Below are 24955 nucleotides of genomic sequence, written 5' to 3'. Positions count from 1 at the left end.
GGGTACCAATCAAGTGGGCTGCCTTGTACTGGATGGTGTCAAGCTTCTTGAATGTTGATGGAACTGCACTGCCAGGCGAGTGGCGAGTATTCCATTACACTCCTGACCTGAGCCTTGTAGATGGTGGACAACCTTCCTCAGGACTCTGGGATGTAGTCCATCTTTTCCAGGTGACTTATCCAGGTGATCTTTCAGTTTGCCTAGCACTTTTTCCTTTGTAATAGCAAAAGCACTCACTCCTATTCCCTGACACTCACAGACCTCTGGCACACTGCTAGTGTCTTCCACAGTGAATATTGATGCAAAGTACTCACTAAATTCATCTGCCATTTCTTTGTCCCCCATTACTACCTCACCAGCATCTTTTTCCAGTGTCCAATATCAACTCTCACCACTCTTTTACTTTTCATATAACTGAAAAAACTTTTAGTATCCTACTTTATATTATTGGCCAGTTTGCCCTCATATTTCAACTTTTCCCTTCTTATACCTTTTTTTGTTGCCTTTTGTTGGATTTTGAAAGCTTCCCAATCATCTAACTTCTCACTCATTTTTGCTACCTTATATGCCCTGTCCTTAACTTCCCTTGTCAGCCACAGTTGCCATCCCTACCATTTGAGAACTTCTTCTGTGGGACATATCTATCCTGCACCTGTGAACTATTCCCAGAAACTTCAGCTATCTCTGCTCTGCCATCATCTTCCTCCAATCCACTTGGGCAAGTTACTTTTTTATGCCTCTTTATTCCGTTGTGATACTGATACATGTGATTTATGCTTCTCCCTCTCAAATTGAAGTATGAAAATCATATTATGATCACTGTCTCCTCAGGGTTCCTTTACATTAAGCTCCCTAATAAGATCTAGGTTATTGCACAACGCCCAATCTAAGATAGCCTTCCCTCAAGTAGGCTCAAGCACAAGCTGCACTAAAAAGCCATCTCGTAGACATTTAATAAATTTCCTCTTTTGCGATCTGACACCAATGTGATTTTCCCAATTCCCTTGCATATTGAAGTCCCCATTACCATTGTGACATTACCCTTATTACATGCCCTTTCCAGCTCCCTTTGCAACCTCAACCCCACATCTTGGCTACTATTTGGAGGCCCATATATGATTCCCATAATGATTTGTTTTACCCTTGCAGTTTCTTAATTCCACTCACAAAGATTCCCTGGCTCTATGTCACCTCTTTCTAAAGATGTAATTCCATCTCTTACCAACTGAGCCACACCACCACCTATGCCTTCCTGCCTGTCCTTTCGATACAAAGTATATCCTTTGATGTTAAATTCCTATCTACCTTATTTTGTGTACTATATGCATTCATACATAATAACTTCTGTCCTGTATTTATCACCATTTCAATTTTGTCCCCATTTTACACTGCAATTCATCCCACTGACCTACCACACACAAAGCCATGCTGACTACCCCAATACTCATAAATCCGGACCCTTAGAATACCTTCCAATAACTTTCCCACTACTGATGTCAGGCTCACCAGCCTGTAAATTCCAGGTTTACTCTTAGGGCCTTTCTTAAACAGCAGAACATTAGCTATCCTCCAATCCACTGGTACCTCACCTGTCGCTAAGGATGATTTAAATATCTTTGCTGGGGCCCCTGCAATTTCTGCACTTGTCTCCCACAGTGTCCAAGGGATCACCTTGTTAAGCCTTGGGGATTTGTCCACCATGATTTGCCTCAGGAGAGCAAACACCTTCTCTTCTGCAATCTGCAGAGGGTCCATGACCTCACCGCTGTTTTGCCTCACTTCTATAGATTCTGGTCTGTCTCCTGAGTAAATACCGATGCAAAAAAATCCATTTAAGATTTCCTTCATCTCTTTTGGATCCAAACTTAGATTACCATTTCAATCTTCCAGAGGACCAAGTTTGTCCCTTGCAATCCTTTTGCTCTGAACATATCTGTAGAAGCCCTTAGGATTCTTCTTCACCTTGTCTGCTACAGCAACCTTGTGCCTTCTTTTACCCCTGCTGATTTCTTTCTGAAGTGTTCCCCTGTATTTCTTATAGTCCATAAGCACCATTTATTCCTACCTGCCTATACCTGCTATGCACCTCTTTTTTTTGCCTCAAAATCACTCAAAAACCAAGGTTCTCTAAACCCATTATTCTGACAGGCACATACAAGCTTTGTACTCTCAAAATTTCATTTTTGAAAGCCTGCCACTTACCAAGTACACCTTTGCCAGAAAACAGCCTGTCCCAATCCATACTTGCCAGATCCTTCCTGATATCATCAAAATTGGCCTTTCTCCAATCTAGAATCTCAGTCCAAGGACCAGACATAACCTTTTCCATTACTACCTTGAAACTAATGGCATTATGATCACTAGATACAAAGTGTTCCCCTACACAATGTGATGTCACCTGCCCTTTCTCATTCCCTAACAGGAAATGGAGTATTGTACACTCTCTCACTGGCACTTCTATCTATTGATTAAGGAAATGTTCCTGAATGTAATTGGCAAATTCTATCCTATCTAGTCCTTTTACAATAATGGGAATCCCAGTCAATACATGGAAAGTTAAAATCACCGACAATCACAACCTTGTGTTTCTTGCAGGAAGGATATCAATAATCTCTAAAGAATGCAGAGAAAATCTACAAGGCTGCTTCCAGGACTTAAGGACATGAGTTATAAGCAAAGGTAGAATAGGTTAAACTTTATTCACTGGAGCGCAGGCGAATAAGGGAAGATTTGATAAGCGTATACAAAATGGCGAGTAACTTAGATAGAGAGAATGCATGCAGGCTTTTTCCTCTCAGGTTGGGTGAGTTGAGAACCAGAGGTCATAAGTTTAGGGTGAAAAGTGAAATACTTCAGGGGAATCTGAATGGGAACTGATTTAATCTGAGGGTGGTGTGAGCGTTGAATGAGCTGCCAGCAGAAATGTTAGATTTGGGTTTGATTGCAACATCCAAGTGTAGTTTGTATGGGAAGGTCATAGAGGGTGCAGGTTGACGGGCAGAAGGCCAGGTCAGCATGGACTAGATGGGCTGGAGGGCCTGACCCTGTGCTGTAGTGCTCTATGACTCTACATTTGTCATGTTTGCTGAGGCAAAAAGCTAATTTTCATAGCATTTATACCCTGTCTATGACAATAAACTTGGTTTTGACCTTCCTGAGGGAAGTTCAGTGCTCCTTCAGCTCCAGGTTCCGAGAGCCTCCCAGATAACTCCTAATCACACATGAAGCACAAACCTTGCCGAGTGTCCTTACCTGATGCTGGAGAAGGTGAATCCCACAAACGGAAGGTGGATCCCAGGAAGAACGCTGTGGGAAACGGGACGCCCAGTCTCCTAAGGGAATGAACCAAGAGAGTAGTAGCTTTAGTAGTGCGACCACTCGAGTGGAGTGTGATGTTCTCCCAAGGGGTTGCCTATTGATGGCTGTGGAAGCCAATCCAGGGTGCCGATATTCTGGACAGTGGTAGCAGTGGTTAGGTCTGTTGGTTGTTTAGTCTCTCCTTTCAGATTTGCCACTTGTTCTCATGCTACAGCAGAACCCCGAAAGTAAATCACGGTCATGCCAGAGGAGAGGGAGCTGTCGCTAGGCATCACTACTCAGCAAGTCCAGAGTTCCAGAGGTTCTTCCCCACTCAGAGAGGGTGCAGACCTTGGAACTCTGCTCATAGGAAACAGCTGAGCAACAGAAGATAGAGGTGGATTTCAATTGAGTTTAGGTCAACACACAAATTAGAGGGGATTAGAAGGAAATGGAGAGATGGGGGAAGGAAGTTAAACTAGAGTATAAACTCTGAATGGCACATAGTGTTCAGCATAGTGCTTTCACAACACCAGGGTTCAATTCCCACTGCTGTCTGTAAGAAGCTGTTATGTTCTCCCCATGGCTGTGTGGGTTTCCTCTGGGAACTCTGGTTTCCTCCAACACTCCAACGATGTAGGGGTTAATTGGTCACGTGGATGTAATTGGGTGGAGAGGGTGGGAAGAGCCTGTTACTCTGCTGTCTGTCTGTCTAAATAAATAGATAATTATTTAGATGAATTAGTCTGCCCCTCTGCAGGACGTTGAGCCCCACCAGAAACGCAAGTCCAGTTCCTTGTTGCTACCGAGCGGAACAGCAGAAGCACTGTAGGGTTGTTCTCGTTAGACTGATTATGAAAGCAACCCTCTGTCCATCCATTCAGGCCAGGATATATCTCACCAATGTTCTGAGGTCATCAGCCAATAACACTGGGGAATGAAACTTTACCTGGCAACTGTTGCAGTGTGATATAGGCCACCATGTTTTTTTTTACAACACTTCAGCTGTTGCTCCCTCTGGGACAGTGTCTGTACCAGCAATAGTGTACTTTGGGACAGTGTCTGCACCAGCTGTAGCTCCCTCTGGGACAGTGTCTGTACCAGCAATAGTGTACTTTGGGACAGTGTCTGCACCAGCTGTAGCTCCCCCTGGGACAGTGTCTGTACCAGCTGTAGCTCCCCCTGGGACAGTGTCTGTACCAGCAATAGTGTACTTTGGGACAGTGTCTGCACCAGCTGTAGCTCCCTCTGAGGTTGATCAAGGTGCTTTGGAAATGCAAAACTTAAACACAAGAGATTGTTCAGATGCTGGAAGTCTTGAGCAACACAGACCAAGTGGGGGGAGAACTCTGCAATTCAGGTGGCATCTACTGAGAGGAATAAATCATTTTGGGTTCTGTACCTTCACAAGGACTGGAAAGGAAGGGGTCTACCTGCTTACCTCCCACCTTACTTTTACTTTCCATTCTCATTTTTGTCCTGCAACTCTAACAGTGCATTCCCGCTCAGTAGCAACAGAAAATGGACTTGTGTTTCTGGTGGGGGCTCAATGGCAGGCAGAGGGACAGACTAATTGATTCAGGACTCGAGAGGCAGGGGGAGGACTCCTTCATTTGGGTAAAAATAGCACCTGGAGTATTTTCTAAAGCAGGGAAACCTGGGTCTCTGGGTTTCTGTAAAGAGACAGTGTAACAACTCCCGGGAATTTCAACCTTGCTGGTTGAGTATCCGTCCCTGCGTGGGGATTGTGGGGATGGGGATTTGAACACACAACTCATTTTGCTTAAAGACAGAGTAAATAGAGCACACTGTAGGTCTGTTGTGCAGTAACTGCCCCACCCCACACTGAAATTAAAAAGCTGAAGAATATTTCTGTCATTTGGAATACGCACTGCAACGCTGAAGGCTCCCTCCTCCACATCGAAGTTTGAGGTGTCGGTGGGACTGGTAACGTCAGGGAGGAAGGGAGGCTCACACTGACCCAAGAGATCCCACGCAATGCCACAGAAGAAGGGGTGTTGCTTAAAGTCCTCCACTCCATTTTGCCCCAGCCTCTCCTCCCTGCTGCAAACCAATCTCTCGATGAAGCTCCTCGCCTGGTCAGTCACGTCCCACTCTGAATCCGGGAAGTGAAAGGTCTCCTGAGGGGAAAGGGGGAAGGGGAGGAGCAAAACCAGAAAGTTCACAGAATCAGGCCTGAGAACTAGCCACCAATCCCCAATGATTGATGAGGACTGAGACCAGAATGGATCCCCCACGCGTCAATCTGGGGTCTTTCGGAATCATTTGCATGCTTAGCCTTCACACTCCCACCATTGGCTCCCATTTCCCACCCCTCCCCAAAATGGTTCCATGTTCAACCTTCCTCTCCTGTCAGATACCTCCATCTGCAGCCCCTGTTACCTCCACTTCTCACTTTCCCAACTCTGTCGTTATCTCCACTCTCCCCTCCCTCATCTGCCTGTCACCCATCGTCACTGGGATCCACTTATCCCCTCCCAGTCTCTACCATTATTCCCACACATTGCTACTCCATCTGTCTAGCCCCCCTCATCACCTGGATCCATCTAGCACCTTCCCCTCCCCCTCCCCTCCCTTTACCCCCTTATACAGGTTATCTCCCCTCTGCTCTTTAATCCAGATGAAATGTGTTGAAACATTGACTGCCCCTTCCCCACCCCTTAACCCTTTATACTAGTTACCTCCCCTCTGCTTTTTAAACCAAATGAAATGTCTCGAAAGGTTGACGGTCCATTCTTAGTTTTTCTTTCAGATTTCAGCATTCACAGTCTCTTGTGACTGCCATCACTGGATATCTACATATCCATCTGCCTGGCTCACTGTCTTCATACAGCCAATGGGAAGGGACTAAATCCCTTAAACAGGTCTGGACAAATTCCATTCTGCCAAAGTAGCCCATACAAATGCCTTTGGAAATCCACTCTCTTTTCCTAGTAGCACCTAACAGGCTCTTGGACTGGGTATTTCCTGTTGCGAATGCTGACATAATTTCCCTCTTGTATTTTGCATATGGGATGACATCAATGTGTGGCACTCGAATGGGAGAAACTGGAAAGCACAGGTCAGGATTTATATTGCTCTAAACTGTGTGAAATAACATTGGCTCCTCATTGACAATCAATGCTGGTGCATCTCAAGAATGCGTGCTTAGCCTACTGCTCTTCTCGCTCTACACTTATGGCTGTGGCTAGACACAGCTCAAACTCCATCGATAACTGTGTTGATGATATCACTGTTGGCCGAATCTCAGGTGGCGGCAAGGAGGCGTACAGGAGTGTGGTAGGTCGGCCTGAGTGGTGTGGTGTCGCAACTTCAAATTGCACTCTATGCCAGCAAGACCAGGGAATTGATTGTGGACTTGAGGAAGGGGAAGTTGGGAGAACTCATCAAGGGATCAGCAAAGGAAAGGATGAGCTGATTCATTTTCCTAGGCATCAACATCTCACAGAACCTATCCTGGGCCCAACACATTGATGCAATCACAAGGAGGCACACCCGTGGCTATACTTCTTTAGGAGTTTGAGCAAATCGGGTATATCAACAAAGGCACTCGCAAATTTCTACGGGTATACCATGGAAAGCTTTCTGACTGACTCCAATGCACAGGATCACAAGAAGCTGCAGAAGGTTTTAGACCCAGTCAGTCCATCGCGGGTCAATCATCACGGGTGTGACACTCCCCACGAATGACATCCATCACCGAGGATTCTCACCATCTGTGACATGCCGTCTTCTCATTACTACCATCAGGGGAGGCCCGAAGAATCTCACTGAGTGTTTTAGGAACAGCTTCTTCCCCTCAGTCATCAGATTTGTGAATGGCCCATGAACACTAACTTGCTGTCTTTCCCTTTGCAAAGAAGATCTAATACAGTACAGCCCCTTCAGCCCATGATACAGCACTAACCTCTTAACCTAATCTAAGATCAATCCTATCCTTCCCTCCTATGTAGCCCTCTATTTTACTATCATCCATGTGCCTACCTAACTGTTTCTTAAATGTACCTAATGTATCTGAGTCTACTGCTAGCCCTGACAGGGCGTTCCACACACCCATCGCTTTGTGTGAAAAAAATTAGCTCTGACATCACCCCTATACTTTCCTCCAATCATCTTAAAATTATGTCTCCGGGTTTTAGCTATCTCCACCCTGGGAAAAAGTCTCTGCCTATCCATCCTGTTATCCTCTTTTGGACACCTCAATCAAGTCACCTCTCATCCTCCATCACTCCAATAAGAAAACCCCTCGCTCACTCAACCTATCCTCATAAGACATGCTCTACTTATTTACTTATCGTAACTTGTTGTAACCAGGTGACCTTTGAATATCGTTTTTTATTGTTAAAGTGCACTTATGTATTCACCTTGGTAATGCTAAGATAGCTGCCTGTGCCTTTAAAAGAAAATGGTGATGTCATTTTGCGAGTGTGGAGTAGAACAAAGAGTTGTCATATTCTAGAAAGGACGTCGAATGCTCCCAGGTTTGGTGAGGAAAGGTGAATAATATTTGATAATATTTATGTAAATTCATTTATGCTTGTTTGTAAATCTCAAAAATCAGTAATTTAACATGTTTTACATGGATGCTTTAGATTTTTGTGAGTAAAATTGATAGATGCTGGAATAGCGTGATTGCAAAGTTCCTTAATCAGCCAACAAAGTTAGTCTTTTTAGTAATTTAACTGCAAGGCAATATATTGTAAAAGTTTATTTTTGTCTTTCTTTGTTGTTTCATGACCGTAGGTGAATGTGAATGTGTTAGTCTCTGTTCATGTGGCGTGAGCAAGGAGAACTCACTTCAAGGTCTAGCCTGGATGTGTTTGGAAGTTAAGCACGTGTGTGCCAAATGCGAGTGTATCTAAGAGAAGTATTTATCCATATTTTTGATGTTATGTACAGGGTTGGTGGGATTCTAATGTTGTTTGTATTGTTTATTTTAGAATTGCCAGTACAGTATTGGTTTTGGAAATTTTGTTTTAGTTATTTTCACACTGCATACGTAACAAGGGTGTGGTCTGCAGTTAAACTGAAATTGTAATAGTGGGCACTGTTTTTATTTATTTTGTCATTTTTATTTTGATGCCCTCTTTCTGCAATAACACATCTAAAACAGATAAAGGAATTTAAGACCCGAAAAAGTATTTGTTGTCCTGCATGTGTATTTTTCCTCAGGCTATATCGTAGTTATTTTATTGTCTTGCACTGTACTGCTGCCACAAAACAGCTAATTTCACGGCACACAGTGTGTCAGGGTTATTTCAAGACACACAGTGGGCTGTAGGCATCGTCAGCCGGATAGGACCAGGGCACTTCTGCCTTGTCTCCCAAACCCCAAGTCACCACAATCAGGGGCAAGGTGGACTAGGAGCATTGAACAGAGTCCCGCCAGCAAGGCCATACTCTCTTCTTGTTACTGCCGTTGGGCAGGAGGTACAGCAGCCCTGAAGTCCCACATCATCAGGTTCAGGAACAGTTATTACCCTACAGCTATCAGGCTCCTGAACTGCTGTGGATAACTTCACTCACCTCAACACTGAACTGATTCTACAACCCACAGATACCATTTTCAAGGGTTCTTTGCAACTTGTGTCCTCAGTATTATTTAGAGGGCATGACAGTGGCTATATCTCATAAAGAGTTAGAGGAGATTTGGTTTGTCACCAAAGAAGCACTGAAATTTCTACAGATATACCTTGGAGAGCATTCTAACTGGCTGCATCATTATCTGGTATGGAGCGGGGGAGGTGGAAATCACTGCACAGGATCGAGAGAAGCTGCAGAAAGTTGTGAACTCAGTCAGCTCCATCGTAGGCACCAGCCTCCCCAGCATCCAGGACATTTTCAAGGAGCAATGCCTCAAATGACATCCATCATTACAGACCCCATCAGCCAGGACGTGCCCTCTTCTCATTCTTACCGTCAGGGAGGAGGTACAGGAGCCTGAAGACACTGACAATCGGATTTCCGAACAGACAACAAACCCATGAGCACTTCCCCACTATCTTTTCATTTCATTTTCTTTCCCACTACTAATTTAACTTTTTAAAAGATATATTTATATACTTACTGTAATTTACGTTTTTTATTGCATTGTAAGGAATTGTACTGCTGCCACATAACAACACCTTTCGTGACATACCCAGATTTACTAAACCCAATTCTGATACTGGTTTCATTTGTGTACTTTATTTTTTGCACATTGGTTGTTTATCTGTCTTTGTCTATTTACATAGAATATTTTATAACAGTTTATTGTTTTTCTTTTTCCCTGTAAAGGCCTGCAGGAAAATGAATCTCAGGGTATTATTTAAAGATTTAAAGATTAAAGGTTAGCTTTATTTATCACAGGTATATTGAAACATCAAGACACACAGTGAAATGCAATGTTGACATCAAAGATGTGCTGGGACAGTCATCAAGTGTCACCACGCTTCTGGAGTCATCATAGCAAGGCCAGAGCCCACAGTACACCTTTGGAACGTGGGAGGAAACTGGAGCACCCAGAGGAAACCCACACAGTCATGGAGAAAACATACCAGGTCTTAACGGACAGTGGTGGGAACTGAACCCTGATCTTACAACCAGTGCTGTAAGGCATTGTGCTAACCACTACACTACTGTGTGTGGTAACATATACTGTACATACTTCAACAAAAAATTTAATTTGTGCTTTGTTCATTTCCGACTTGAGGTTATGAACAGTTCTCAGGAACAAAATCCTTTTGTAACCCGTGGACTTTCTGTAACCACCCAATGGAGCCCTCTGCGAGCTAACTCACTCTACGCAGGAGATACAGAAGACTGAAGTCCCACACCACCAGGTTCAAGAACAGCTACTTCCCTTCAACCATTCATTTCTTGTACCCTCAAGCAAAACCCTTTTAGCAACACTTTGACCACTTTGCACTAAAATGGACTTCTTTTTTCCTAATTATGTTCTTTCTTGAAAAAAACATTGTGTATAATTTCCATTTTTCTTGTGAGGCTGCTGCAAGTATATTTTTCTCTGCACTGTGCACACGAGTGCCTGTACCGATGACAACATCGACCTGTTTGGGTCATAACCTTGGCATTCCTACTAACACTTGATGACCTTTCTCTTTTGCTTATCTCCCCATTGCTAACAAATTTTGAAAGAGTCTACTTCCAACCACCTTCTGAAAAAAACTTACACCTTCTGTTTTAAAAGAGTGATGCTTTATTCCTAAATAGTGACCCCTCACTCCAGATCTCCTGCAAGAAGGAGTATCCTCTCAACACCCACACTATCAAGACTCCTTGGATCTTAGATATTTCAACAAGTCTCCTCACCTACCTGAAATTATACAAACCTACCCTTCTCCAGCTGATCCTCACTCTCCCACAAAGTCAAAATATTTATATGTCGTCATTTTCAGGAAGGTAAAAATATTATCGAATTTATGATAAACAAAGACTGACAAACAACTAATGTGCAAAAGAAGACATTGTGCAAAGAAAAAAACCCAGGTAAATGATACTGAGAACATGAGTTGTGGAGGCCTTGAACATGAGTCTGTACATTGTGGGATCAGTTCAGATTGTGGGGAGTGAAATTATCCTCTCCGGTCCAGAAGCCTGATGATTGGAGGGTAATAACTGTTTCTGTGCCTGGTGCTGTGGGACCTAGGGCTCTGTACCTCCTGCTGATGGTAGTAATGAGAAGAGAGCATGGTCTGGATGGTGGGGGTCCCTGATGATGGATGCTGCTTTCTTGTGGCACAGCTCCTTGTAAGTCTGCTTGATGGTGTGAAGGGCTTTTCTCGTGTGTCCACCTCTTTCTGTAGGTTTTTCTGTTCATGGGCATTGGTGATTCCACCGGGCAGAAGGGATTCACTGACCTGTGTTGTTGTCTCTGAGTCTCATCACTTACCCTGTGATTGAGGATTTTCCTGTAAGTACCCGCCAGAGTATCATCGTAGAAGGGGGTCTGACCGAAAAGCATCTCGTAAGCACAGACTCCGAAGGACCACCAGTCACTGTGGGCACCGTACATTGCCGAGGAATCTTCCAGAGCCTGCAACACCTCCGGGGAGATATAGTCCGGGGTTCCGACTGCCACCGCCGATTGCACCTGGAGGAAAATAGTGGAAAGTCACAGAGAGGTAGAGCATAAAAACAGGCCCTTCAGCCCACAGAGTTTGTGCCAATACCCAACCACCATTCACACAAATCCTACGTCAATGCACGGTTTTTCTCCCCACGTTTCCATTGACTCTCCCCAGATTCTACACTGCACCAATGTACCGTCACCAGTTAACCTACTAACATCCAAAATGACTTATGGTTAGGGCTAGTGAGTTGCGGGCATGCTATGTCGGTGCTGGCCGCATGGCGACATTTGCGGGCTGCCCAGTACCATCCTTGCTGAGGGGCAGCCTGGTGGTGTTGTGGTTAGTACAATGCTTTACAGCACGAGCTGTAGGATTGGGGTTCGATTCCCACTGCTGTCTGCAAGGAGTTTGCATGTTCTCCCCGTAACCTTGTGGGATTCCTCCGGGGGTTCAAGTTTCCTCCCACATTACAAAGTTAGGGTTAGTAAGTTGTGGGATTTTTATGTTGGCACCAAAAGCATGGCGACACTTGTGGGCAAGCCCCAAAGCAACCTTATTAATTTGAAGCAAATGATGCATTTGACTGTATGCTTCAATACACATGTGACAAGTAAAGCTAATCTTTAAACGGACATTTCGGGAAGAAACCAGAGCACCCAGGGTGAAACCCACATGGCCACAGGGAAGAATGCAAAGTCCACACAGACAATGCCCAAGGTCAGGATTGAATCCAGGTCTCTGGTGCACTAAGGCTGAGGCTCCACTATTGTGCTGCCAAGATAGGTTAGTATTTTAGAGGAAATAACTTGTCCTGCTGCCAGCAAGAGTACAGCAAATGGTCATACAAAGTACTTTACTGTTGTTTTTAAATATCAGCCCATGATTTATTTTTAATATTAGAGGTAAAGAGGGAGATAATTTTTTTTTACAGGTAGAAAGTCATTGGTCAATTGGAGGCATATAGGAATAAGGAAACCAGTGCTGATGGATTATGGACATGTCAGATGTCCAATGAGATGAGTGAGAAGGGGAGGAACTCAAATGTGGTGCACATCTATTGGACAGAAGGAATGTAAGTGCGGGAGACCAGCAATGATCGACATGGCAGTTGTTCAATGGAAGAAGTGTGAGGATGGATGACCAGTGATGATGGGCACATTGTGTAACCAATGGGAAGAGTGTGAAGGTTGGAGATTGAAAGGTCATGTGACCATGCTTGGCAGCTTGGGATCAGAGCTGGTCAAGGAAGAACATCGGGCAATGATAGAGGCAATTCTTTGACCTCCTAGCTCCAAAGGCTCATATTATAGCCTCCAGGCACCTGCAAGCTGCCATCTCTGCTCAGGACCCGCTTAACTGATGTGCTTTGGAAATAGTTGGCCCAGTCCAACCCTGTTGACCCCAGGTTAATGGCCACATGAACCATACTCACATAGCCATCCTTGTTCATTCGCAGGCAGGAGCCAAAATCGGCCAGCCTGATGTGGCCATTCACATCCAGCAGAACATTATCAGGCTTCACATCTCTAGGAAAAGGAACCAACAATCAGTCACACTTCTTAATGCAAGCAGACTGCTTTCATGATGCATTGAAAAGATGGAGCACAGACCATGGAGCTGCCAGTTAACCATGCTTTGCCCACTTACACCTCTGGGTTAACCCTCTCCAAGTCTGGAGGCCTTCTAATTATGGGATGAATCCAAAGAGTTACTTCTCAAAACTGGGCCAATAGGAAGTAAGATCTATCTCAGGCTGGTGAGGGCAACAATCACTTGTCCTGCCCAATGCAGAGAGAAGAACAAAATTCTCAATCTCATCTCACTTTCTCTCCCCCTTCTCCCCCTCTCTCAGTCCCCCTCTCTCCGTCTCCCCCCACTCTTCCCTCTTCCCACCTGCTCCTTCCCCCTGTCCATTCCTCCACTCCCCCCCACTCTGCTTTCCCTCCCTCTCCCCTTCTCTCACCTCTTTCTCCCTCTCTGCCCTCTCTCTCATTCTCTTTCACCCTTTTCCAGTCTTCCTTTCTTCCCTAAGGAACCCTTGGGAACCAGTGATCACGTTATGACTGAGTTCAACTTGAAATCTGATAGGGAGAAAGTAAAGTCTGACATAGCAGTATTTCAGTGGAGTGAAGGAAATTACAGTGTCATGAGAGAGGAGTTGGCCAAAGTAAATTAGAAGGAGATGCTGGCAGGGATGACAACAGAGCAGCAATGGAGTGAGTTTCTGGGAAAAATGAGGAAGGTGCAGGATTGATGTATTCCAAAAATGAAGAAATACTCAAATAGCAACTTAGTACAACCGTGGCTGACAAGGGAAGTCAAAGCTCATGTAAAAGCAAAACAGAGGGCATACAACAAAGCAAAAATTATTGGGAAGATAAAGGATTAGAAAGCTTTTAAAAAGCCACAGAGAGCAACTGAAGAATCATTAGGAGGGAAAAGGTGAAATATGAAACCAAGCTGGCAAACAATATGAAAGTGGATGGTAAAAGCTTTTTCAAGTATAGGAAAAATAAAAGAGATATGAGAGTGGACATAGGACCGCTAGAACATGAGGCCAGAGAAATAATAATGGGGGACAAGGAGATGGCAGATGAACTAAATGAGTATTTTGTATCAGTCTTCACTGTGGAAGACACTAGCAGTATATCAGGTGTTGAAGGGTGTGAAGGAAGAGAACTGAGTGCAGTTACTATTACAAGGGAGAAGGTGCTGAAAGACCTAAAGGTACATAAGCCACCTGGACTGGATGAACTGCACCCTAGGGTTCTGAAAGAGGTAACAGTAGAGATTGTGGAGGCAATAGTAATGATTTTCAAGAATCATTGGATGCTGGCATGGTTCCAGAGGAATGCAAAAGTCATTCCACTCTTTAGGAAAGGAGGGATAGCAGCAGAAAGGAAATTATAGACCAGTTAGCCTGACCTCAGTGGTTGAGAAGATGTTGGAGTCAATTGTTAAAGATGAAGTGATGGAATACTTGGTGACACAGGACAAGATAGGACAAAGTTGACATGGTTTTCTTAAGGAAAAATCCTGCCTGATGAACCTGTTGGAATTCCTTTGAGGAGATTACAGAGTAGGATAGATAAAGGGGATGTATATTTGGACTTTCAGAAGGCCTTTGACAAGGTGCCACACATGAGGCTGCTTCCCAAGTTAAGAGCCCCTGGTATTACAGGAGTTACTAAAATGGTTAGATTATTGGCTGATTGGTAGGAGGCAGCAAGTGGGAATAAAAGGATACTTTGCTGGTTAGCTGCCAGTGACTAGTGGTGTTCCGAAGGGATCGACTTCTTTTTATGCTGTATATAAATGATTTAGATGATGAAATAGATGGCTTTGTTACCAAGTTTGCAGATGATATGAAGATTGGTGGAGGAGCAGGTAGCATTGAGGATACAGGTAGGATGCAGAAGTACTTAGACAGATTAGGAGAATGGGCAAGAAAGTGACAAATGAAATATAATGTTGGAAAATGCATGGTCATGCACTTTGGTTGTAAAAATAAATGTGCAGGCTATTTTCTAAATGGGGAGAAAATTCAAAAATCTGAGATGCAAAGGGACTTGGCAGTCTTGTGCAAACCACCCTAAAGGTTAACTTGCAGGTTGAGTCAGTGGTGAGGAAGACAAATGCAATGTTAGCATTCATTTCAAGGAGTCTAGAATACAAGAGCAGGGACGTGATGCTGAGGATTTATAAGGCACTGGTGAGGTTTCAACTTAAGCATTGTGAACAGTTTTGGGCTCCTTATTTAAGGAAAGATGTGTTGGCATTAGAGAAGGTTCAGAGGAGGTTCACAAGGATGATTCCGGGAATGAAAGGGTTATCATATGAGGAAGGTTTGATGGCTCTAGGTCTGTACTTGCTGGAAATGAGAAGGAATGGGGGGGATCTCACTGAAACCTTTTGAATGGTGTAAGACCAAGAAAGAGTAGATGTGGAAAGGATGTTTCCCATGGTGGAGGAGTCTAGGACAAAATGGCACAGCCTCAGGATAGAGTGGCGTCCATTTAAAGCAGAGATGCAGAGAGATTTCTTTAGCCAGAGCGTAGTGAATTTGTGGAACTTGTTACCACAGGCATTTGTGGAGGCCAGGTCGTTGGGTGTATTTAAGGCGGAAATTGATAAGCTGTTGTTTGGCCACAGCATCAAAGCTTACAGGGAGAATGCCTGGGAATGTGGTTGAGGAGGGGATAAAAAAGGATCAGCCGTGATTGAATGGCACAGCAGACTTGATGGGCCAAATGGCCTAATTCTGCTCTTATGTCTTGTGGTCCTTCAGCTCTTTTTGTATGATGTTTTGTACAGTGGATCACCTCCGTTCCTTTACCTTTTCCATGTATCATCTCCCAGCTTCTTAGTTCATATGCCCTTCCTCTCTCTCTCCAACCCCCTGCCAGCGTTTACTTCTCTTCTACTCTCCACCTTCTTACTCTGGCTTCAGTTCCCTCCCTTTCAAATCCTGATGAAGAGTCTCTGCCCAAAACGTGAACTATTTATTCTCCTTCAACAATGCTACCTGACCTGCAGAGTTCCTCCAGCACTTTGTGTGGGTTTGTCAGTGATTGGGTATGTCTCTTTAGTATCCAGCCTCCCAGTGACCTTAGTGAGGACAGATACGTACCTCATCATTAAGGTCCCCAAGCTGGGTGACCACCTGGATCTGTGACACAGAGCAGATCCCTTGTTCTGTGGAGAGGTAAGTACTGGGATGAGAGGGGTACCCTATCCCCCCAAAAAAATCAATGCATATTCTTTACACTTTAAAGAATCAGAGATGACCTTGATGAGATGATGTGACAGGGTAGATGATGTTGAGATGTTTCCACCAGTGGCAGATTCTTGAATTCAAGGACATAGCTACAAGACTAGAGAGTGCTCATTTTAAATGGAGAACAACTTCTTAAAGAGGGTAGTGAATCTCTAGAATTTTGTCCATCAGGGGACTATGGAGGTTGGGATATTTAAATAGAAGCAGGTAAATTTCTGAAATATTAAAGAATTGGTGTCTCTGGGGAAAGTGGCACAGAAGGGGCATTGACCACTCAAGTAGGGGCAGGTTTGAGGAGCCTAATCTTCTGATAAACACAAGAGATTCCGCAGATGCTGGAAATCCAGAGTAGTGCACATGAAATGCTGAAGGAACTCAGCAGGTCAGGCAACACCAATGGAAATGAATAAACAGTCAACATTTTAGGCCAAAGCCCTTCATTAAGACTGGAAAGGAAGGGGAAGATGCCAGAATGACAAAGTAGGGAGAGGGGAAGGAGGACTAGTTAGAAGGTGATAGGCGAAGCCAGGTGGGTGGGAAAGGTAAAGGACTGGAGAAGAAGGAATCTGATTGGAGAGGATAGTGGACAATAGGAGAAAGGGAAGATGGATGGGCACCAGAGGGAGGTGATAGGCAGGTGAGAAGAGGTAAGCATCCAGAGTGCAGAATAGGAGAAGAAGAAAAACATTACCAGAAGGGGAAATCAATGTTCATGCCCCCTACTGGAGGCCACTTAGATAAAATGTGAAGTGTTGTTCCTTCACCCTGAGAGTGGCCTCGTCACAGCAAAAGAGGAGGCCATCAACAGACATGCTGGAATGGGAATGGGGTTAGGAATTAAAGTGGTTAGCCACCGGGAAATACAGCTTTTGGCGGATGGAACGGAAGTGTTTGACAAAGCAGTTCCCCAACTTCTGTCACGTCTCACCAGTGTAGAGGAGGCTGCATCAGAAGCACTGGGTACAATAAATGACCCCGGCGGATTCACAAATGAAGTGTTTCCTCACCTGAGGCTCTGAGCGAAGGTGAGGGAAGAGGTGAAAAGGCAGATGTAGCATTTCTGCTGTATACAGGGATAAATGTGAGTCTTCTTATGTTCTAGGTTGTATCCTTCTCTATCTATTGAGTAACAGTCTCTAACATTGCTCACATCCTGATGCCCGGCAGTTTTTTTGTGTATTGCTTCAGACTCCAGCATCTGCAACCTCTCCCATCTGCATTCTTTCACTCCTCTGCAACGTTACCTCAAGGTGTGCCCACTTTGAAGCTTTCCTCCTCTCTCAGACAGATGTTCTGTGAGACCATCTTGCACTGCCCTCCTTCGTGATTGCTAGTCCTTCCTGCCATCATTTTATACTGACTGTCTCCCCTCTTTCATACCAGACGTAGGGTCTCAAATCAAATCATCAACTGTCCATTTCCCTCCACAGATGCTGCCTGACCCATTGAGTTCCTCCTGCATTGCTCTAAGCATCTGCAGTCTCTTGTGTCTCTGACATGTGCCTGTTTCTGAGGTGAGATACCAGCTTAGGCATCCTACTCCAAATGTGTTTTCCTACTCCAAATTTGACTCAGTATCCCACCAGCCAAATATGGACCAACATTACCCATCATACCCCTTCACCTAAATCCATCAACTTCCAGTTTATTGTGATAAATTTCTGAACAGGCATACGAGGATCTGCTCCTCTTGTTTGCAAATGAGATGGTCAGCATGGAGACAATGGGCAGAGTGGCCATTTTGCTGGCTGGCTCTGTGAATCAGCGTCTGGACTAGTTAGTACTTTGAGTGATTCTATAGAAATCTAACTGGGCATTCCTCACCTGTGTATGTAACCAAGGTCATGTACAGAGCTGATGGCTAGCACAAGTTCTGCGAGATAAAACCGTGCCATATCTTCCGGGAATCGATCACCAAACCGGCTCAGTAGTGTCAAGAAATCTCCTCCCGCATAGTAATCCATGATGAGATACTGAAAAGGTGAGGAGGAGATCCAGAAATTTAAAACGAAGCCCGTCTGACCAGAAGACATACAGAAGGAGCATCATCAGGCCATTCAGCCCATTGTGTCTCCTCCATCATTCCATCATGGTTGTTTTATTATCCCTCTTAACTCTATTCTCCTGCCTTCTCCCGGTAACCTTTGACATCCCAACAACCTCTGATTTAAATGTACCCAATGGCATGGCCTCCATAGTTATCTGTGGCGATGAATTCCAGAGATTCAGTACTTCTGACTAAAGAAATCCTTCCTCATGGTTTTGTCTGTGGAGTGGACATTTCCCCTGTATCACAGCCTTGTATGGCAACTGCTCTGCCCAAGTTCACAAGAAACTGCAATTCAGTTATGGACATAAGAAGGAGAAACCTGTCTCCCCATCATGGACTCCATCACCACTTCCTGCTGCCTCTGGAAAACAGCCCCTCCCACAGCAGACATTCTCTCTTCTTCCACCTCCCACCAGGCAGAAAATAAAAAAAAACAGCTTGAGGACACATACCAACAGCTTTAGTCCCACTGTTATCAAACCCTTGAACTGACTTCTTTCTGAACTCCTGATCTCCTGGTCTACCTCATTGTGGCCCCTGCACATTATTTATCTCCCTGCACTGCGCTTTCTCTGTAACCATAACAGTATGTTCTGAAATCTGCCTTTTCCTGGTGTACCACCCTGATGATCACGCAGACAGGAGCTTTCCACTGTATCTCAGTACATGTGACAATAATGAACAAATTACCAACCACCAATCCCATAGGAAGGGGTCTGACATCCAGGACAAACACACAGATGATGGTGAAGTTTCAGAATGTTCTTCCAAAGAGCATGTAGAGGCAGAGAGCATCCCAAGCAGAGATACTGTAATAGATACTGTAATAGACTCATTCAGCACGAAAACAGGCCATTCAGCCCAACTACTCCTTGCCCACCAATGCTTGAGTTATTGAGCACTATAGCTCAGAGGCAGGCTCTTTGGCCAATCTAGTCTGTTTTTCTGCCTTGTCCCATTGAACTGCATCTGGACCATTGGCCTCCACATCCCTCCCATTCATGTACTTATCCAAACTTCTCTTAAATGTTGCATCCATCACTTCCTTTGTAGGCCCTTCCACACTTGCTCCACTCTCTGACTGAAGGAGCTCCCCCTCATATTTCCTCTTTCACCCTTAACCCCAGACTTTTAGTTCTATTCTCACCCAACCTCAGTGAAAAAAGCCTGCTTGCATTTTACCCTTCATCATTTTTTATGCCTCTGTCAAATCTCCCCTCATTCTCCTGTCCCAGGGAATGAAGCCCTAACCTATTTAATTTTTCCCTATAATTCGTGTCCCATTTGCCCTTGTTTTGCCCATAGCCCTTTAACCCTTTCCTATCGATGTACCTGTCTTCAGTTACTCCCTCTGATACTGATCACTTTCTGGGTGAAGAATTTGCTTTTTGTGTCCATATTAAATCTTCCCACTCTCAACATAAAACTATACCGGTTAATTCTTGAACCCCCACCCCTTGGCAAACCCATGTGTGTTCACTCTATCCATGTTCCTCATGAGGCCACCTTCTCCTGCACGCCAGTAACTAAAGTGCCCACCTGCCCAACCTCACTCCATAAGGCAGTCCTTCAAATCCTGGTCATCATTATCATCAGGTGCCATGCCCAGTTTGAGTTTTGACTGCCATGGCCCACACACTCCTGTTTCGGGTCAAGTGAATCAATTCATTGGTATTCATTTCCAGTTCTCTGGCTGCTGTCTCCATCATCATTTGTCTTTGTCTTCCTCTTGCTTTCTTCCCTTCAATCTTTCTCATAATTACCATGCATTCTAACTCCTCTTTCCTAATCACATGTCCAATGAAGTTACGTTGCCTTTTCATGATCTCATACATCATTTCTCTTTTTGTTTGCTCTGTTCATAACATCCTCGTTAGATATTCATTTCATCCATGATATTCTTTGCATTCTCCCCAAAAACCATATCTCTGCTGCTTCAATTTATTTCCTCATGTTTCTAGATATTGTCCAACATTCTGATCCATATAACATAACCAGATAAATACAACATTTCAGTACTCTGAGGTGGGTTGTCATGTCTAGTTTAGTATTGGTCAGTATACTCTTCATTCTCGTAAAGGTGTCTTTTGCCATCCCTATTCTTCTTTTGATGCCTATGTCGCACCTCCATCTGATGTCACCCAGCTTCCTAAGTAGCAAAAGTTCTGTACTTGTTTTATGTCTTTCCTGTTTATTCTCAGCCAGCAGATAGGAATCTCCTTCTTTTTGCATATCACCATACATTCTGTCTTTTGCGATTGATAAATAGACCCATTTTTGCACTTTCTTCAAAACTATATCAATTAAGTTTTGTAGTTCTTCCTCTGTACTTGCAATTAACCCAGTGTCATCTGCATATCTGAAATTATTGATGTTTTCACTGCCAACTTTGATTTCCAAGATGTCTCTTATTTTTTTGTAATATTGTTTCACTGTGCACATTAAATAAATCAGGGGAGAAAACACACCCTTGTCTAACACCTCTCTTGATTTTCATAAACTGACTCACTTCTCCATCTATTCTTACAGCGGCAGTTTGTTCCCAGTACAGATTTCTGATTAGGCGGAGGTCTTTCAAATCTAGATCTAGAGTTTTCTGTAATATTTCAAATAACTTATTGTGCTTCACTTTATCAAATGCTTTTGTGTAGTTGATAAAACAAACAAACAAATCTTTTTGCACTTGAATAGCTCATTCTGATAGTACCCTTAACATCAATATTGCGTTTCTTGTACCTTTGTCTTTCACACAACCACATTGTTCTTTGCCTATTTCAGCTTGTATCTTACTTTTAGCTCTTGTCATCAAAATTCTTAGAAGTATCTTCGTGATATGACTCACTAAACTTATGGTTCTATGTAATTCACATTCTATTGCTCCAGGTTTCTTAAGAAGAGTGATAAATACTGATTTTTTCATCTCTTCTGGTATTATTCCAGTCTCATAAATGTCATTGATTAGATCAGTAAGTTTTTCAATTCCATAATCTTCAAGGGCGATAATTTGTTCTATTACTAATTCATCAGAACCTGCTGCCTTTCTTTTCTTCATCTTATCCTGGTAATATACTCAAAATCTCATTTGCACACCTTTCTGCATAATGGCATCTTTCCAATAGCAGGGTGACCAAAGCTGAACAGAATATTCCAAATGCAGCCTCAACAAAGTCTTGTAGAAATGATTGGCAAGTTGGTTTATTATTGTCATATATACTGAAATACAGATCAATGGATTGTAGTGGATCATTGAGGTAGTACAAGTTAGAGCAATAAGAGAATGCCGAATAAAGTGTAACAGACAGAGAGGGAGTGCAGTGCAGATAGACAGTAGGGTGCAAGGTCATGAGGTAAATTGGGAGGACAAGAGTTCATCTTATCATATTAGGAATCCATTCAGTGATCTTATGGCAACAGGATGTTGCCGGACTTGAGAGTTACAGAGAAACGCTGAATAGGTTAGGACTTTATTCCCTGGAGCATAGAAGAATGAGGAAAGATTTGTTAGAGGTATATAAAATTATGATGGATGTAGATAGAGTGAATGCAAGCAGGCTTTTTCCACTGAGGTTAGGGGAGAGAAAAAACAGAGGACATGGGTTAAGGGTGAGGGGGGAAAGTTTAAAGGGAACATTCAGGGAGGCTTCTTCACACAGAGAGTGGTGGGAGTATGGAATAAGCTGCCAGATGAGGTGGTAAATGCGGGTTCTTTTTTAACATTTAAGAATAAATTTGACAGATACATGGATGAGAGGTGTATGGAGGGATATGGTCCGTGTGCAGGTCAGTGGGACTAGGCAGAAAATGGTTCGGCACAGCCAAGAAGGGCCAAAAGGCCTGTTTCTGTGCTGTAGTTTTTCTATGGTTTCTATGGTTTCTAACAGGGTAAAAGTTATCCTTGAGAATGGTAGTTCATGCTTTCAGGCTTTTGAATCGTTTGCCTGATGACACAGAGGAGAAGAGAGAAGGTCTGGGGTAGGTGGGTCTTTGGATATATTGGCTACTTTACTGAAGCAGAGGGGAAGTGCAGACAGAGTCCTCAGATGGGAGGCTGGGTTCTGTAATGTGTTCGCAACTCTCTGCAGATTCCTGCAGTCCTGTGCAGGACAGTTGCTATATCGATCTTTTGATCTTTGGATATTGACAGACAAAGGGCTTGTGAAGAAGCATGGCACTGAGGTAAATCACCATGATCTTACTAAGTGGTGGAATAGGTTCAAAGGACTAAATGGCCTAATCTTGGTCCTTTTTTATTATTATTATCTCTTCAGGGGGAGGAAATCAGAGCCAATCCTCAGCAGGGGATCAAAGCTGGAGAGGGTCAGCAACTTTAAATTCCTTGAAGTTATTATTTCAGAGGATCTGTCCTGGACAAACATGTAAGTGCAATTATGAACAAAGCGCAGCAGCATCTCTACTTCCTTCAGAGTTTGTGAAGATTCAGCAACTTCGACAAGATGAGTGGTGGACAGTGTATTGACTGGCTACATCACAGCCTGGTATGGAAATACCAATGCCCTTGAATGGAAAACCCTACAAAAAGTAGTGGATACAGCCCACTTCCTCGCAGGTAAAGCTCTTCCCACCATTGAGGACCTACACAAGGTGTTGTCGCAGGAAAGCAGCACCCATCTACAGAGACACCCACCACCCAGTTCATGGTCTCTTCTCTTTGCTGCCATCAGGAATGAGGTACAGGAGCCTCAGAACTCACACCACCAGGTTCAGGAACAGTTATTACCCCTCAACCATCAGGCTCTTGAACCAGAGGGGACTTCACTCAACTTCACTTGCCCCATCGCTGAACTGTGCCCACAACTTATGGACTCACTTTCAAAGACTCTTCATATCATGTTCTCGGTATGTATTGCTTATTTATTTACTGTTATTATTTCTTTCTCTTTGTATTTGCACAGTTTGTTGTCTTTTGCACAATGGTTGAACGCCCAGTCGGCCCGGTCTTTCATTGATTCTATCAGGTTATTATTCTATTATGGATTTATCAAGTATGCCCACAAGAAATGAGTCTCAGGGCTGTATATGGTTGTAAATTTACTTTGAACTTTAAAACACAGGTCTCAAACGTCACCTGAAGGAAGAGTATGAACATCTGTTACTGAGTTTACCTTTCAACCATTCTGGGCTGCAGTCCCCTTCTGAAGACTCGAGCTCAAAAGTACAGGCTCTGACTCAGAGTGTAGTAGTGAGGCAGATCTGCACTGTTGTAGGGACACTACAGAAGTAGCAGTGTAGTCAGCTACCCTAGCTGTTGGCTGAAATACTGAAACAGTGTTGACTAAAGATGTTGATCAGAGAGTGGGATTCTCACTGTGATGGCAGTGAGTGAAGGAATTCCAGACAGGAGAAACTGCTTTGTCACAAACTCTTCAGATTCAGGTTCATTATTACATGTACAGTGACATGTGTTATTTGTGTTTCCGACCAGCACAACCAAAGAAACAACACGCACAAATTGCTGGAGGAACTCACGTTCGGCAGCATCTACAGAGAAGAATAAACAGTCAATGTTCCGGGTTAAGACCCTTCATCAGAACCAAGGATGTACTGGGGTCTGCCTGCAAGTACTCTGTGGCCAAAATAGCATGCGCACAATGTTCAACACAACACAGAACCATACAAGCAACAGCAACAAAGCCCCTTTCCCACCCTCTCACACACACACAGACAGGCCTCTAATCCCAGAGCAGGTGACCTGCAGGCCCCCCGCCCAGTCCTTGGTCCCAGACTTACCAGGTGATCCTCATCCTGGAAGGCAAAGTGGAGTTTGGTAATCCATCGACTGTCCCCGTTGACCAGAATCTCGCGTTCCTCACGGAATCGGGCAGTCTAAAAACATGTAGGCGATTAGCTGATTTAACCAAAAACTGGGTCCCTGGTGCTCCGGATTCTGATTCCTATTCCAGTCTCTTCTAGGGAGCCAATTCAACGAACATTCGCCATTCTGTGGTAATTAGCTCTCTCATCGACCAAAGCCCAGGTTGGGTTCAAAAGCTGTTCCTCACGTCAGTTCAGAGCACATGCAGATTGCTGCAGGAACTCAGCAGAACAGGCAACAACTACGGAGAAGAATAAACTGTCGTCATTTCAGACCAAGACCCTTCATCAGAACAATCTCGTCCTGATAAGGGGTTCCAGCCCAAAACGTCGACTGTTTATTAATTTTCATAGATGCTGCCTGACCTGCTGAGTTCCTTCAGCACTTTGCCTGTGTTGCTTTGGATTTTCATCACCTGCAGAATCTCTTGTATTCCTCATTTCAGTTAGCAGCTATTCATTTTATCACAGCCCCCATCTTAAAGGCTTTAAGTTAGGGAATGACAGCACAATGTAGAGAGAACTTTGCTCTGCACCCATTTCTTTTTACTTCAATATAACCCACCAATTGGTACACTTTTGGAATGTGGGAAGAAACCGGAGCACCTGGAGGAAACCCATGTGATCATGGGGAGAACGTGCAGACAGAGAATATTGACCCTGTTCTGTAAAATGATGCATTCACTGCTCAACGACCCTGTCACCCATTTGGGATGGGCAATGCTACAACCCAAAGGTTCCTACCGCCTCTTTGCTTAGCATGTCCCACTTGTTCATCCTCTTCATTGCGTACACGTAATCGGTGAACTTCAGCCTCACCACTGCAATCTGTCGGGAGAGAGAGAGAAAGAGAGCATAGGTCCACATCAGCACTCTGCACACCTCCCCAGATGCCCGCTGCTGGAC

At 44.1% G+C, this 24955-nt stretch overlaps 1 protein-coding gene across 1 annotated transcript in view; it reads right to left on the bottom strand.

Moving 5' to 3' along the window:
- Positions 1 to 3248: 3248 nt before the first annotated feature.
- The window catches only part of LOC140203563 (serine/threonine-protein kinase MRCK beta), a 45697-nt gene continuing 23990 nt past the window's right edge, over positions 3249 to 24955 (bottom strand). Inside the window, exons 3-9 of the mRNA XM_072269607.1 lie at positions 24794 to 24877; positions 23966 to 24061; positions 17992 to 18140; positions 12823 to 12916; positions 11210 to 11410; positions 5190 to 5438; positions 3249 to 3332 (exon numbers count right to left, since the gene is read on the bottom strand). Of these exons, the coding sequence (XP_072125708.1) occupies positions 3249 to 3332; positions 5190 to 5438; positions 11210 to 11410; positions 12823 to 12916; positions 17992 to 18140; positions 23966 to 24061; positions 24794 to 24877 (957 nt within the window). The remainder of the gene's footprint in view (positions 3333 to 5189; positions 5439 to 11209; positions 11411 to 12822; positions 12917 to 17991; positions 18141 to 23965; positions 24062 to 24793; positions 24878 to 24955) is intronic.

Source organism: Mobula birostris, chromosome 10 (genome assembly GCF_030028105.1).
Source record: "Mobula birostris isolate sMobBir1 chromosome 10, sMobBir1.hap1, whole genome shotgun sequence".
Lineage (NCBI taxonomy): Eukaryota > Metazoa > Chordata > Chondrichthyes > Myliobatiformes > Myliobatidae > Mobula > Mobula birostris.
The sequence above is the reverse complement of the archived record's forward strand: the minus strand, read 5'-3'. Positions and strand labels throughout refer to the sequence as shown.